This window comes from Tachyglossus aculeatus, chromosome 3 (assembly GCF_015852505.1).
Source record: "Tachyglossus aculeatus isolate mTacAcu1 chromosome 3, mTacAcu1.pri, whole genome shotgun sequence".
NCBI lineage: Eukaryota > Metazoa > Chordata > Mammalia > Monotremata > Tachyglossidae > Tachyglossus > Tachyglossus aculeatus.
Genome location: NC_052068.1, coordinates 65,083,659 through 65,098,597, shown reverse-complemented (window position 1 = coordinate 65,098,597; position 14,939 = coordinate 65,083,659). Strand labels below are relative to the sequence as shown.

General features: G+C 48.6%; 1 protein-coding gene across 4 annotated transcripts in view; it reads right to left on the bottom strand.

Moving 5' to 3' along the window:
- The window catches only part of CDH23 (cadherin related 23), a 425,144-nt gene that overhangs the window by 245,243 nt on the left and 164,962 nt on the right, over nt 1-14,939 (bottom strand). For all 4 annotated transcript variants that reach the window (XM_038744221.1, XM_038744217.1, XM_038744218.1 and 1 more), the window contains exons 7-8: nt 8,568-8,762; nt 4,961-5,089 (exon numbers count right to left, since the gene is read on the bottom strand). In XM_038744221.1, coding sequence (XP_038600149.1) covers nt 4,961-5,089; nt 8,568-8,762 — 324 coding nt within the window. The remainder of the gene's footprint in view (nt 1-4,960; nt 5,090-8,567; nt 8,763-14,939) is intronic.

The window sequence follows — 14,939 nt, the reverse complement described above, 5'->3', positions numbered from 1 at the left end:
TAGAAAAATGATTAGGGCAGCAGAATGAAGTTTGGACTGGAGTGAGGATACCAGAGAGGTCATCAAGAAGACTGACCTCCTGTCTCCAGAAGGGGTTTCGCTGGCCAGAACTGCAGTGGTGAAGGGGTGTGGGAGACAGGTCTCCCCTTTTCTCCTGCAGGAGTGAGAAGCTGGTAGAGAGGTTGGGTAGGATTTGGGAAACTAGGATGGATTCTTGCCTCCCATCCATCCCAGAGACTGGCCTTTCTCAGAGAATGCATCCATGTATTGATTGAGTGATAGATGATGTAGAGAAAGACATATCCCAGCATAGAATCCTAAAGAAGATGATGTGTATGTATGTGTGTGTATGTGTGTGCTTGTGTATGTACCTTGGTTTTGTATAGCATTTTTATTCCCAAAGTGCTCTCACATTAATTACTCTATTTTGGCCCACCCAACAACCCTGTAAAATAGGTAGAAAAAACAGGTTATCCCCAATTATAGATAAGGAAACTGAGGCACAGAGAGGTTAAGTGACTTGCCCACAGTCACAAAGCTGGCCGGTAGCCGAGCTCAAACTCGAACCTGGGTCTTCCAGCTTGAAGACTGGCTCTCTTCCACTCCACCATGCTGCCTCCCCTGAGGTATTATTTTAGAATGGAAACTACAAGAGACAAGTACTGTAGACTTTAACATACAGATACTGTGGGTGTCCAAACTGGTGCACGTTAAATAAATTTAGAAGAGGAGGAGGAAGAGAGTGAGGAGGAGGAGGACGATGACAAGAAGGGGGAAGAAGAGGAAGAAGAAGAGGAGGAGTTCTCATTGGCTTGGGGATAGGGTGCATACAGTGGAGAGAGTATGATTGGGAATATGCACAAGGAAGAATGGGGGTGCCCTTGTGGGGGCCATAGGGGTGCCAGGAGGAACGTGGCTGGTAGGATTGTTCATGACTGAACAGAAGTGAAGAGGATTCTGGGAAAGAATCCTCCTTTCTCAGAGCGGTGGGCTGCGGTGGGCTATGCTAGTGGTCCACAGACAAGGAGCAGCAAGGCAGTTGGAGATCTTCCCCTATCCTCTCAGGACAGCTGCAGGGGCCCTCTCCTCTCCCCACTCTCCCTGCACTGGGGCGGGGCAGGAGAGAAATGGTGGGAGAGGGAGGAAGTGGAAGTGGTGGGGAGGGCCCTCCTGGCTCCCATTATGTGATTAAAAACTTGAAAGGTGAACCACAGCCCTGGGCCTTGCGGGGAGGGGGGAGCCCCTTGGAGGGAAGAGGAGAAGAGGAGCTGGTGGGGGTGGGCAGGGGAGCTGGCGAGGGCTCCCAAGAGCTGCCACAGCAGATTCTGAGGCAGAAAATCCTATTTCTCACTCCTTAATTCCAGTCAATTCCAGTCAAAGGCCCGATAGGGATCGGCTGGCAGTAATTTGCTGCAGTTTATCCACTCCTTTCACCTCCTATCGGCCCTTCACTGACGGGCAGGCTGACATGCTGTTACTCGAGTGAGGAAATTAAAATTTGATGCAATAATCCCAAATAAGAAGGATTTTATTAGGTAATATATACACTTTAGATTAGGCATTCTCAGCCGATACATAGATAGAGAAACAGAGACACACTGGGAGCGGCAGATAAAAAGGGAGAGTGAGAGACAGAAGCGGAGGCTCTCTTTGGAACCTGGGGCTGGGGCTGGGATTGGGACCCTGGGTCCCACCTGGGTCAGGCATGGGAAAGGCCTAGATCTAATTCTGGGTGCGGCAGAGGAGGGTCCCCCAAATGGCTAAATTTCTGGTCACCAAACCGTCCTCCGAAAAGCCCCCCAAACTGGAACCACTTAGCCTGGAGAAGGAAAAGCTGGAGTGGGCTCAAGAAATCTCTCTAAATACAAAGGATGGTTATGGTTGCAGCTGGAAGGATTTGGGGTAGACTTGAGGAGGCCTTTCCTACCTGAGAGTACTGGGGTGAGTCTCAGAGAGGTAGGAAAATAGAAAAGATGGTCCATGGTAATGAGGGGATAGGTGGGCTGTGGGCTAAACAATTTTGTGTGTGTGTGTGTGTGTTTCTGTGTGTGTGTGTGCCCCCATTCCCCACTTGATGGGAAGCCTCACCCTACAGGTGTGTAGTTGCTTATCTCAGACCATAAGCTCATTATGGGCTGGAAAAGTGCCTGCTAATTCTGTTGTACTCTCCCAAGGGATTAATACAGTCCTCTGCACATAGTAAGCTCTCATTAAATACCATTGATTGATTTATTGATTGCTGGTAGAGGTTGGATGGCTGTGGAAGGTTACCCTATCCCAAGACAGGATTAGGACTGACGAAGCGGACAAAAACAGCAGCCGACTGTAAAGGAAAGTATCACGCCTGAGATGCTGGCCTGGGATCCCATCTGCAAAGATACAGCTCTGCCCCGCAGCAGAGCTCCTGACCACCTTTAAGCCCCATCCCACATTTTTCCTGTCCTGGCCAGTGCGGTGCCAAGTGCCATCCCAGGCAGGGCATCCCTGGCAGAAGCCACGGGCAGTTGCCACCCAGCTCTGATGTTCCAGGCCCATTAGAATCCTCACTGCCCCGCCGCCCAAGTGCTGTGAGGCACCAAATTGATTTTCTGCATGGCTGCATCCAGAAAAAAATGACTCTGGGAGTCTAGTTCTTGGCCCTCCTGAACTGTCATGGTCCTGGACTGGGCCATGCATGGGGGAGGAACAGAGGGGCTGAGTGTCTGTGAACATTTAGGAAGGGGCAAGGTAGCACCCGTTCCTCTTGGGGATCCAGACTCCAACTCTGAGGGCAGCCGCTGGGGGGCTGGGGAGAGGGTAGCACGACACTGGAACCCTAGGATTGGGGGCCAAATGAAGGGGCCTGGCAGATGAGCAGTGCCAGGCTTAGAGAGCAGGCCCAGGGGTTTCATAGGCAGTTGGCAAACCTGGTAGTGGGGAGTCCTGGCTTCTGAAGGCCTTTGAGAACAGCCGGAATGAACACGTTCTGCCTGGAGAGCTCCAGCAGAGAGAAAGGAAACACAGAGAGGGAGAAAGGGAGAGAACTAGGAGGAAGAATGCCCAGCAGGAGACCAATAGTGCATTTCTGACGATGCTTCAGCCCTGTTCCCAGGGTTCAGCAGAAGGACTCTTAAATGGAACCGCCTGGCATGAAAAGTGGACCTGGCCCAAGGGCCAGAGTCAATGGGGCCCAGGACAGACCAGCCAGACCTGCCTATCAGTAAGTCCCGGCAGCCCAAGTATGATCCTAAATGTAGGGATGCAAGGCATAAATGAGACTAGAAGGTATCCCCCAAGATCTGGCAGGAAGGGCCCCTTTTCAACAAATGGCTTCCCTAATTTTAGGGCAACCCTGGAAAAATGTTTCTTTCTGTATAAGCTCATTGTGGGCAGGGAACATGTCTACCGATTCTGTTATACTGTACTCTCCCAAGCTCTTAGTACAGTGGTCTGTATACATTAAGCACTCAATAAATTCAAATGATTGACAAGAATATCAGACCATATTTAACAACATCCTGGACCAGATCTTTGGTCCATTGAGTCCAGTGTTCTGTCCCCACAGTTGCACCAGGCTGTTTGGTGGAATTATCTGACAGGCACCATCTTGGACACATCCTCTGGGCTAAACTTGGAAATTCAAAACTCTAACTTTCTTCTCACATTGCTAACTTTCCTGGTAGTGTCCCAATGTAGACTGCTTGTCCATGATTCTACCCAAACCCTCTTTGGACCTGGTGAGATTTTGAGGGTTCAGCTTCCTATGGGAACAAATTCCATTCATTCACTGCCCACTGGGTGAGATGTGTTTCCTTTTGTGGATTTTGACTCTCCTCCTTCAAGATTCATCCTGGTGGTGAAGGTTCTGGCAAACAACAATCCCATATTTGCCCTACCTGCCCACTCTATGATTCCATAGTCTCTAATCATGTCCCTTCTCACATTTATCTCTCCAGACCGAAGATCCCTAACTCTAATCTTGTTCTAATGTGGATTCTGCTCCCCTGAGGGGCCAGGACCTCCACCCAGAAATGTCTTCCCTCATCAAGAAGCCCAACCCCCATTATGAGCCATTCAAAAAGGGTTGTCGACAAGGTGGGACAGGGATTATGGGGCCTCTATAAATATTGAGAATGTTGGGGTCATTGCTCTTTCCAGATTGGGGGGCAAGGAGATGAGGATAGGGTTACAATTAATGTTTTAAACTTACTTATCTGTTTGTGACTTCCCTTCTAGACTGTAAGCCCCCTGTGGGCAGGGATGGTCTTCAATTTCTGCTTTTAGATATTCTCAAGTGTCTAGTTTGGTGCAATACACAAGGTAGGTACTGAGCAAACAGTAATCATGATGACAATAATAATAACCATCTGACAAAGCAGCTGGGATGGTGGCCATCCCCCTCTCTTCTCTTCCAAGTACTGGACTTGCCAGATGTAACCGCCTACCCTCAATTCTCATCTCTCCCAAGTGCTTAGTACGGTGCCCTGCTCACAGTAAGCACTCAATAAATACCATTGCTTGATTTTCTGGCTGCCCTCTGTGCTGGTGGTGTGAGGTAGGAGCTGGACACAGTTCCCTGGACTTCCAAAACAATGTTGTCACCCTTAGACTTCCCTCCTGTTAGTAGCCTGGCCTCCATTTCCAGGGCTGTAACAGGCCTCTTTCCTAGGCACAATGAGCAGTCTATCATTGAGTTTGACTGAAGTAAATCTGGGTGGGTGTTGGTAGTTTCTCAATCCTTAATTTTCCTGCTCTCATTCATTCATTCATTCATTCATTCAATCATATTTATTGAGCGCTTACTGTGTGCAGAGCACTGTACTAAGCGCTTGGGAAGTACAAGTTGGCAACATATAGAGATGCTTCCCACCCAACAAACGGGCTCACAGTCTGCCCACAGCTGCCATCTGCCCAGGGAATGCCTGTTACCAGGCTGTGGCCTAGGACAGGCCTCATGGAGAGAATCCAGCAGGAGACTTACCGGGGGTGAGTGTTCATAGATGTTGGTGCTGTAGGGCAGGTTAATGAAGATAGGATCCATGTCCTGTATGTCTGTGATGGTGATTGCCAGGTTGGCCAGTGTGGACAAGGGCTTGTTCTTATCCTGATCCTTCAAAGCAAAGGAGAGAAAGAGAGTGAGTGACACCTTTATGCTCAGAACATCCCCTCCAGGAACATCAACGCCTCTGGAACAACGCCACCTCCTTCATTCTTCATACCTAACCCGTACCTGGACTTATGGGGAAATAAAGGGGAACAGCCCAGAGATGGGGGTGAGAGGTCTGAGGACAACATAATGATGATGATGATGGTGATGATGATGATGATGGTATATGTTAAGCGCTTACTATGTGTCAAGTGCTATTCTAAGAGCTGAAGTAGATACAAGCGAATTAGGTTGGACACAGTCCCTGTCCCACATAGGGTTCACAGTCTTAATCCCTATTTTACCGATGAGGTCAATGAGGCCCAGAGAAGTGAAATGACTTGCCTAAGGTCACACAACAGACAAGTGACAGAGCCAGGATTAGAACACAGGTCCTTCTGACTCCTAGGCCCTTGCTCTATCCACTAGACCACGCTGCTTCCCAAGTCAGGCCTGACACAAGTCGGGCCTGAAGACTATGTCCTGTTGGCCCACTTCCAATTCTCTGCCTGACCTTTGGGTGGATTCCTCGATTTCCTGATCCCACCTGGTGGAATGAGAAGTAGCATGGCTACATGGATAGAGCACAGGTCTGGGAATCAGAAGGACCTGGGTTCTAGACTGTAAAGCTCCCACTAGCCTATAAACTTGTTTATGGACAGAGAACCTGCCCACTAATTCTATTGTATTGTATTCTCCTGAGCGCTTAGTACAGTGCTTTGCGCATAGTAAGCACTCAATAAATGCCACTGATTGATCAAGTCTAATCCCGGCTCCGCCACTTGTCTGCTGTGTGACCTTGGGCAAGTCACTTAACTTCTCTGTGCCTCAGTTACCTCATCTGTAAAATGGAGGTTAAGACTGTGAGCCCCATGTGGGACAAGGACTATGTCCAACCAGATTAGCTCATATCTAACCCAGTATTTAGAACAGTGTCTGGCACGTACCATGAAAAAATAAACAAAAACAACAACAAAAAAGAGGGGCAGGGCCCTTTCAAGGCAGGACTGGAGCTAAAATCATGCCTAAAATCTAGCCCGGCAAAAACTTTGTTCTCTGGGGAAGAAAGCCACTGGGAACAACATGAAAGATTGAATCAAGCTTCCAATCTTGAGGTATCGAGTGCTAATTAACTTTCCCCACGGGACCAGTAGAGGGAGCACACAAGCCTGCTTCCTTCCATTTTTGAAAAGTCTGAAAAATGACATTTTGCAGAACTCAAGGGTTAGAAGGGTTGGAAGGGACATACACAAGTCACCCCTTCCATCACCTGGCCTCCGGATGGGCTGTGGAATGTCTAGGCCAGCATGTGATGAGGGATGTCCAGCTGGACCTCGAGCAGTGAGGATGAGCCAGATGGGATTCACTAACGGTTGAACGCTCCACCCCGACACCACCCCCTTACTGGCTAGGAGCTAACCAGGACTTGGGGAGGTAGAGGAATCCTCAACCCACTGGAGTAGCGGGAAAGAGAGAGAGAGGGTAGATAAAGAGAGAGAAGAGAATGAAAGAGTGGAGAAAGAAAGAAAAAGAGAATGAGAGTAGATAAAGAGAGTGAGTAGAGAAAGAGAGAAAGAAAGGGAAAGAAAGGGAGAGAAAGAGAGTAGAGAAAGAAAGAGAAAGTAAGGGCATTCCTGGAGGGGCGGTTCAGGCTGCAGCGCCCTCACTGAGGCATGATGGGAGCAGTGCAGGAGGCTGATCCGATGGCAGGGGACACACAACCACGTGGGAGTGACAAAGATTCTGGAGGCAAAGGGCGTCAGTCACTCCAGTTGCTATCAGGCAGACCATTTCCAGCTCGAGAGAGGCCTGATTGCCAGCAGATTCACGTTCATTTAAACTGTATTCACCGCCACAGCATGGGCGCAACCTTGCTCTTAGCCCGCAGAGGCCAGAGCTGCAGGCTTCTGACTCACAGCCTGGCTGCGGCAATCTGACGGCCCTCCCCAGCCCTGCCCAGCCCTGCCATCTGGACTGGGGTTTGGCTTTCCTCTGGAGCCATGTGGTGCGCACTGTACAGAGTGCACCCAAACCTGGGCGGCCCCAACTCTTCTTGACCTCGGGATCTTCCCTGCACTCCCCACTGCCGGTCCCTGGTCATCCCGGCCTGCCCCTCTCCTGTCTGGTCCAGCCAGTTTGTCATACCTCAGGCTATCAAAGGCGGGTACACTGGGCAGGGGGTGCTGATGGGAGGGAAGAGAGGGAGGGGGCTCAGTGAGACAGACTATAGTGGAATCACCCTGACTATATTTTCCCCGAGGCCCGAGACTCAGAAACAGAGGAGCGGAACGGCCAGCACTTTGCCCTTCAGGCCAGCTCCCTGTGACCATTCGGGCCTTGAAGTTCCATTCGAGTTTTTGTTTTTCTTAATGGTACTTTTTAAGCCCTTACTATGTGTTGGACACAGATTTAAGTGCTGGGTTAGGTACAAGTTAATTAGGTCAGACACAGTCCCTGTCCCCCATGGTGCTCACAGTCTAAGTAGGAGAGAATACATATATTAAATCCCCATTTTACAGTTGAGGAAACTGAGACACAGAGAAGTTAATGACTTGCACAAAGTTACACAGCAAACAACTGGTAGAGCTGGGATTGGAACCCACCCAAGTCCTCTGACTTCCAAGCCCGTGCTCTTTCCACTAGGCCATGTTGTTTCCCCAGTTCAGCAGCTCAAACAGAAGGAAAGAATGAAAGGGAATATGGGGTCTCTGCCTCCTGCTGAATCACTGCTCAACTATTTCCTGTTATATTGTCGCATTGTACTCTCCCGAACACTTAGCACAGTGCTCTTCACACAGCAAGCGCTCAATAAATATAACTGACTGACTCTGCAAAGAGCCTGGGGCTAAGCTGATGAGAGAGTTGAGCATGGCTGTTCTGGGAGCAAAAGCCCCTCCCCTCTTGAGCCCCCTAGTAAGCCAATTTCAGGAAAGTAACCACTTTGGCACCTCAGGAACAAAGAGAAGTGTGCACAGGATTGGTGGCACTCCCCCTTCTAGACTGTGAGCCCGTTGTTGGGTAGGGACTGTCTCTATATGTTGCCAACTTGTACTTCCCAAGTGCTTAGTCCAGTGCTCTACACACAGTAAGCGCTCAATAAATACAAATGAATGAATGAATGAATGGCACACCCATATTTCCAAAAGTGTCCTGGAAGCCTGGCAGAGCCCCTGGCAGTGCCAAGCCTGGGTGCAGGCGAGCCCCTGGAACAGTTTGAGGTGGAACCCTCCACTCACTCCTCAGTGCCTGGGCACTTGGTGAGCTGGGTCCAGATTCTGTTCCAGGTGCTGCAACTTCTGGTCTCCTACAACCGAAACCAATAGTCTCAGCTCTTTTGGCAGCCAGATGGGCTCCCGGGAGAAGAAGGGGAAGGGGGACGAATAATGAAAATGTGGGTCTTTGGAGGGAGTATCAGTGGTTACCCGGCCCCACCCAGACTCACCGTGGCATTGACCTGAAGTTGGTAGGCCTGTGTGACTTCATAGTCCAGCTCCCGGATCACAGTGACGATGCCCCGGCCGCTGTCGATGGCAAAGAAGTGGGAGGGTGGCTGGAAGGAATAGAGGACGCTGCCGCCTGCCCCCAGGTCGGGATCTGTGGCATTCACGATGAAGATGGGCGTCCCCACTGGGGTGTTCTGGGGGAGAAGATCAGGTGAGTCAGAGAGATGTAAATTGATGCATTCAATACCCCCCAATCCCCTCAGAGCAACTAAAGCCAGAACTGGGTCACTGAGGCTCAGGAAGGGGAGCAGGCAGGAGTTGTCAATGCAGGATCATTTCCAGTTTACCAGTGGATATAAACCCCAATTTCCTGGCTCATCAGATGTGCCCAAAAGTCTGATTCCTTGACTCTTGGGCATTTTCCCTTCCCTTCAGGAGTTCTGGCAGTGGAAAAGCCACTTGCTCCTTCTTTCCTACAAGAACTGCCTTGGGTTTGCCTTCTACTTCCCAGATAAAATTCACAGGAGGAATTCAAGGACATGAATCCTGTCACCACCCAGTCCTGTCCCACTGGTTGGGCCCTGCTTGGGGCAGCAGGGCTCTCCCAAGCACCCCAAGGCTTCAGGTCAGGAGTGATGGGGCCTGGGAGATGGTGGCGAGGGCACACAGAGAATCGACATTTTTCATGGGAGTGAAGGGGTGGGGAAGCAGGAGACGGGAGGTGGTGTTCGCCACTCTCCTCAGTACTGGCTTCTCTGCTCCTCTCAAGGACAGCCGCGCTGCCCGGTACAGGGCAGACCTGCTCGAGAACTGCCCATTGAGTATGGCATTTGCTTGATGATGTGGGAGGATCAGGAAATGGAGTGCTAGACAATAGATATTTAAACGTATTGTTCTTGGGATGTGTGCCTGGGAGTTTAGCACCTGCTATTTTCAGTCATCAAGAGTGAGGCAGTTTCGTGGAGAGAGTGAACAACGAGAATAGAGATTATCGATTCTGAATATAAGACTGTAGGTCTTTCGTCTTCCTCTCTTCTGGTTGGGAGGGGCAAGAAGCTGGGACAAGGTGACACATTTCAAATCCCAGTGACTCGGCCTCTGACTATAAAGTTGGCATTTCCCTGATCATGGAGTGAATAAAGCCATTTATCTGAACCCTGGTTAGCAGAACGGTCAATTAGTCAATCTGAGGCAATTTTTGCAAAATAGAAAAGAAAGAAGAGTCAGCTAGCGGAACTAAACTGGTCAACTACCTGCCCAAGATAGCCAAAATCTTTTCTTCAACGGGGAAGCAGCATGGTCTAGTGGGTAGAGCATGGACCTAGGAGTCAGAAGGACCTGGGTTCTAATCCCGACTCTCCCACTTGTCTGCTGGGTGACCGTGGGCAAGTCCTCCATGAGGGCTCACAGTCTTAATCCCCGTATTTTTTACAGATGAGGTAACTGAAGCACAGAGAAGTGGAGTGACTTGCTTAGGATCACACAGCGAGCGAGTGGTGGAGCTGGGATTAGATTCTATTTATTTTATTTTGTTAGTATGTTTCGTTTTGTTCTCTGTCTCCCCCTTTTAGACTGTGAGCCCACTGTTGGGTAGGGACTGTCTCTATATGTTGCCAACTTGTGCTTCCCAAGCGCTTAGTACAGTGCTCTGCACACAGTAAGCGCTCAATAAATATGATTGATGATGATGATGATCCCAGGTCCTTCTGACTCCCAGGCCCATGTTCTATCCACCAGGTAATGCTGCTTCTCTAAGGAGGCACAAAATTGAGTTGCCCTCTCTCCATCCACACAGCAACTGGAGATATGGTGTAGGAATTCATCACCTCTTGCCCCCTATTTGATTTTCCTCATGTGAATGGGGGAATGGTTATTATTATTATTATCATTATTATTATTATTATTATTATTATTAATGGTGAGAGTGAGAATTAAGACTCTGTGGGGCAGGAACTGTGTCCAACCTGATTAGCTTGTATCTAAGTGCTCAGTCTTAATTCCCATTTTACAGATAATGTAACAGAGGAACAGAGAGAGAAGCAGTGTGGCCTAGTGAAAATAGCATGGTCCTGGAGTCAGAGGATCTGGGTTTTAGTGGTGGCACCACCATGTACCTGTGGTGTGACCTTGGGCAGATCACTTAACTTCTCTGTGCCTCAGTTACCTCATCTGTAAAATGGGGATTAAGACTGTGAGTTCTGTAATGATGATGATGATGATAATAATAATAATAGTCCCTATCCCTATGTGGGATAGGGACTGTGTCGTCTATATTGTAAGCTCATTGTGGGCAGGTAATGTATCTGTTTATTATTGTATTGTACTCTCCCCAGCTCTTAGTACAGTGCTCTGCCCACAATAAGCACTCAATAAATATGATTGAATGAATGAATGAATGAATGAATCTAATTATCTTGTATCTACCCCAGTGGTTAGTATGGGGCCTGGCACATAGTAAGCACTTAACAAACATGATTATAATAATAATGATAATAATAATGTTATTTGTTAAGCGTTTACTATGTGCAAAGCACTGTTCTAAGCGCTGAGGGGATACAAGGTGATCAGGTTGTCCCAAGTGGGGCTCACAATCTTAATCCCCATTTTACAGATGAGATATGTGCATAAGTGTTTTGGGGCTGGAAGTGGAGATGAATAAAGGGAGTAAGTCAGGACAACACACTAGAATGACAGAAATGGAAAGGGGGGCTTAGTCAGGGAAGGCCTCTTGGAGGAGATCTGCCTTCAATAAAGATTTGAAGATGGGGAGATTCATTGTCTTTTGGCCTTGAGAAGAGAGGGCATTTCAGTCCAGGGGCAGAACGTGGGCGAGAGGTCGATGGTGAGATAGATGAGATCTAGGTACATGGAGAAGGTTAACATTAGAGGAGTGAAGTGTGTGGGCAGGGTTGTAGTAGGAGAGAAGCGAAGTGAGGTAGGAGCGGGCAAGGTGATTGAGTGCTTTAAAGCCAAAGGTGAGGAGCTAAACAAAGTGAAGTGACTTGCCCAAGGAAATACCACTGACAAGGGGCAGAGCAGGGATTAGAACCCAGATCCTCTGACTCCCACACCCATGCTCTTTTCACTAGGCCACGCTGCTTCTCAATGACAATGACAATCTGAACTCAAGTTCTGGGAAATCTCTCACTCATCTCTCATTCCTCATTTCTCCAGAGTAGGACCAGATCTGGACATTTCTCAATCAATTGCATTTATTTCTCCATCCTGGGAAAATTGTGGGCAATTGGTCCTGCAAGTTTAGGCCTGGAAAAATTGGGATGGGCAAATTCAGATTTCAGAATAGCATCAACCTCCTTTGAATAATAATTGTGGCATTTATTAAGCACTTACTAAGTACCAGGCACTGTACTAAGCGCTGGGGTGGATACCAGCAAATCGAGTTGGACACATTGGACACAGTTTATGTTCCACTTGGTGATTATAGACTCAATCCCAGTTTTACAGATGAGGGAACTTAGAGGCCCAGAGAAGTGAAGTGATTTGCCCAAGGTCACACAGCAGACAAGTGGTGGAGTCAGGATTAGAACCCATGACCTTCTGATTGGGGAAGCAGGATGGCTCCCTGGAAAGAGCCCGGGTTTAGGAGTCAGAGGTCATGGGTTCTAATCCCAGCTCCGCCGCATGTCAGCTGTGTGACTTTGGGCAAGTCACTCAACCTCTCTCTGCCTCAGTTACCCCATCTGTAAAATGGGGATTAAGACTGTGAGCCCCACATGGGACAACCTGATCACCCTATATCTTCCCCAGTGCTTAGAACAGTGCCTTGCACATAGTAAGCGCTTAACAAATGCCATCATCATTATTATTCCCAGGCCCAAGCTCTATTCACTACATCATGCTTCTTTTCCTTGTCCCCTCTGCCCTCAGCCAAATTGGGTCTAACTAGCACTTGGATCATCAAGCATGCCGACTCCTCCAGCATCAATGTACTCACTGTACTCACTGTATCTCGATCTTATCTATCTCACTGCTGACCCCTTGCCCACATCTTCCCTCTAGCCTGAAACTCCATCCCCCTTCACATATGCCACACCACAATTTTCCCCACCTTAAAATTAAAATCACATCTCCTCCAAGAGGCCTTTCCCAATTAAGTCTTCATTTTCCCTCCTTGCTCTCTCTTCTGCGTCACCCTTGAAGTTGGATTTGTACCCTTTATTCACCCTACCCTCAGCCCCTCAGCACTTGTGTACATATCCATAATTCATTTTAATGTCTGTCTCCCCCTCTAGACTGCAATCTCCTTGTGAACAGGGAACAGTCTACTAACTCTGTTATGTGTACGCTGCCGAGCATTTAGTAGAACAGCATGCCTAGTGGAAAGAGCATGGGCCTGGTAATCAGAGGACCTGGGTTCTAATCCTGACTCCACAATATACCTGCTGTGTGACCTCAGGTAAGTCATTTAACTCCTCTGTGCCTCTGTTTCACCACCTACAAAATAGGGATTCAATCCTCATTCTCCCTCCTACTTAGACTGTGAGCCCCATATGAGACCTGGTCACCTGATCATCTTATACCTATTATAGTTCTTGGCACATGGTAAGCCCTTGGACAGTTTTAGTTTACTTATTTTTCTGGATTTTAACATAATAATAATAATAGTCATGATGTCTGCTGTGTGACCTTGGACAAGTCACTTAACTTCTCTGAGCCTCAGTTACCTCATCTGTAAAATGGGGATTACGACTGTGAGCCCCACGTGGAACAACATGATCACCTTGTATCCCCCCAGCGCTTAGAACAGTGCTTTGCACATAGTAAGCACTTAACAAATGCCATCATCATTATTATGGTATTTGTTAAGCACTTGCTACGTGCCATTCACTGTACTAAGCACTGGAGTAGATACAAGGAAATTGGGTTGGAAATAGTCCCTGTCCCACGTGGGGCTAACAGTCTCAATCCCCATTTTACAAATGAGGTAGCTGAGGCACAGAGAAGTTATTTGCCCAAGGTCATACAGCAGACAAGTGGCGGAACTGGGACAAGAACCTAAGACCTTCTGACTCCCAGGACCATGGTTTCTCCACTACTCCATGCTGCTTCTCAATATGTGCCCCGCCATGGGCACCCCTCTCCAGAGGCAGTAGCCAGAGTCTACAAATACACACACACACATACACACACCCCAAACAGTCTCGCTCACTCACACACACACAATCCCAATCAAGCATGCTTGTTCTGGTTGACACTGAGGTGGCTCCTCAGAAGGCCTCCACCAACCTCTGCAAGGAGAGCGTCCCAGGTAAGTTTGAGTGGAAGGAAAGGCCACTGCCACTGTCCTGAGTTGCTTGGGGGCAAGAAGTTGCTCTCCCCCTTCCGCTGAAGATATCCCTCCAAGCGCATGAGGGCTGGGGCGGGTTTAGAGGACCCAACCTCCGAAGCAACCCCATTTCCTGCCCGGAGGCTTCCCCCTGCCTGTTTTCGATGTGCCACCCTACACATTTCAGATAAAAATAAATCTCTTCTGCTCCCCGGGTGACAGGAGAATCGACTCCTGGTAGTTCTGCCGCGTGAGTGGAGATCTTGTTCGTTAATAACAATGATGAATGGCCCCGCTTCACTCAGGCAGTGGGGACGTGTGGCACACACTGGGTTTCTATGAACGGGGCTTGGAAGGATGCAGCAGAGCGAAGAAATTGGAACAAACATTGGGGGAAAGAGAGAATGATAAAGAAGGGGCAGATGGGGAGGGAGAAAGGGAAGAATTGATGGGGGAAGAAGGAGAGGGAGAAAAAAGGACTAGGAAAAAAACTCAAGAAAGATGGAGAGACCGTTTAAGGGACAGAGAGAGAAGGAGCACAAGGTGAGAGACAGTGAAATGAGAGAAGAGACATAATGAAAGAGTCAGAAATGCAGTGGGAGAGACAGAGAGAAAGAAGGAGAGAAAAAGAGAGAGAAGTCAAGCGCACACATAATCTATTCTTTGGGGTGTAAAAGCCCCTATACATCCTTGACAAAATCCAGCAGAAATCCCTTACACTTTCAGTGGAGGTGCCATCTCTAAAGACTCTATTAATATTTATGAAATGCTTGCTAGATGCAGCCCCAGTCTCTAATATCTTATTATAAAGTCTGTTATAAAATGCATTAGTAATAAATTTCTGGCAGATGGAGATCTGACAAGGCACAGTCCCTTCCGGAGGCTGCTTAGCGGGCAGAGGCATGGTTACTGAGATGTTCCAGCAGGGAGGGTTTCGGGGAGGAAAAGCCTGGAACTGTGCCCATGTGGGGTGCTGGGGGGGAAGAGTGGGCTCTGCAATCACCAAGCAGGTGGAAACCCTCTAGGAAGGGTCCAGGGAATCGTGAGAAATTGGAAAACAGGATGCAGGACTTGGAATCAAGGG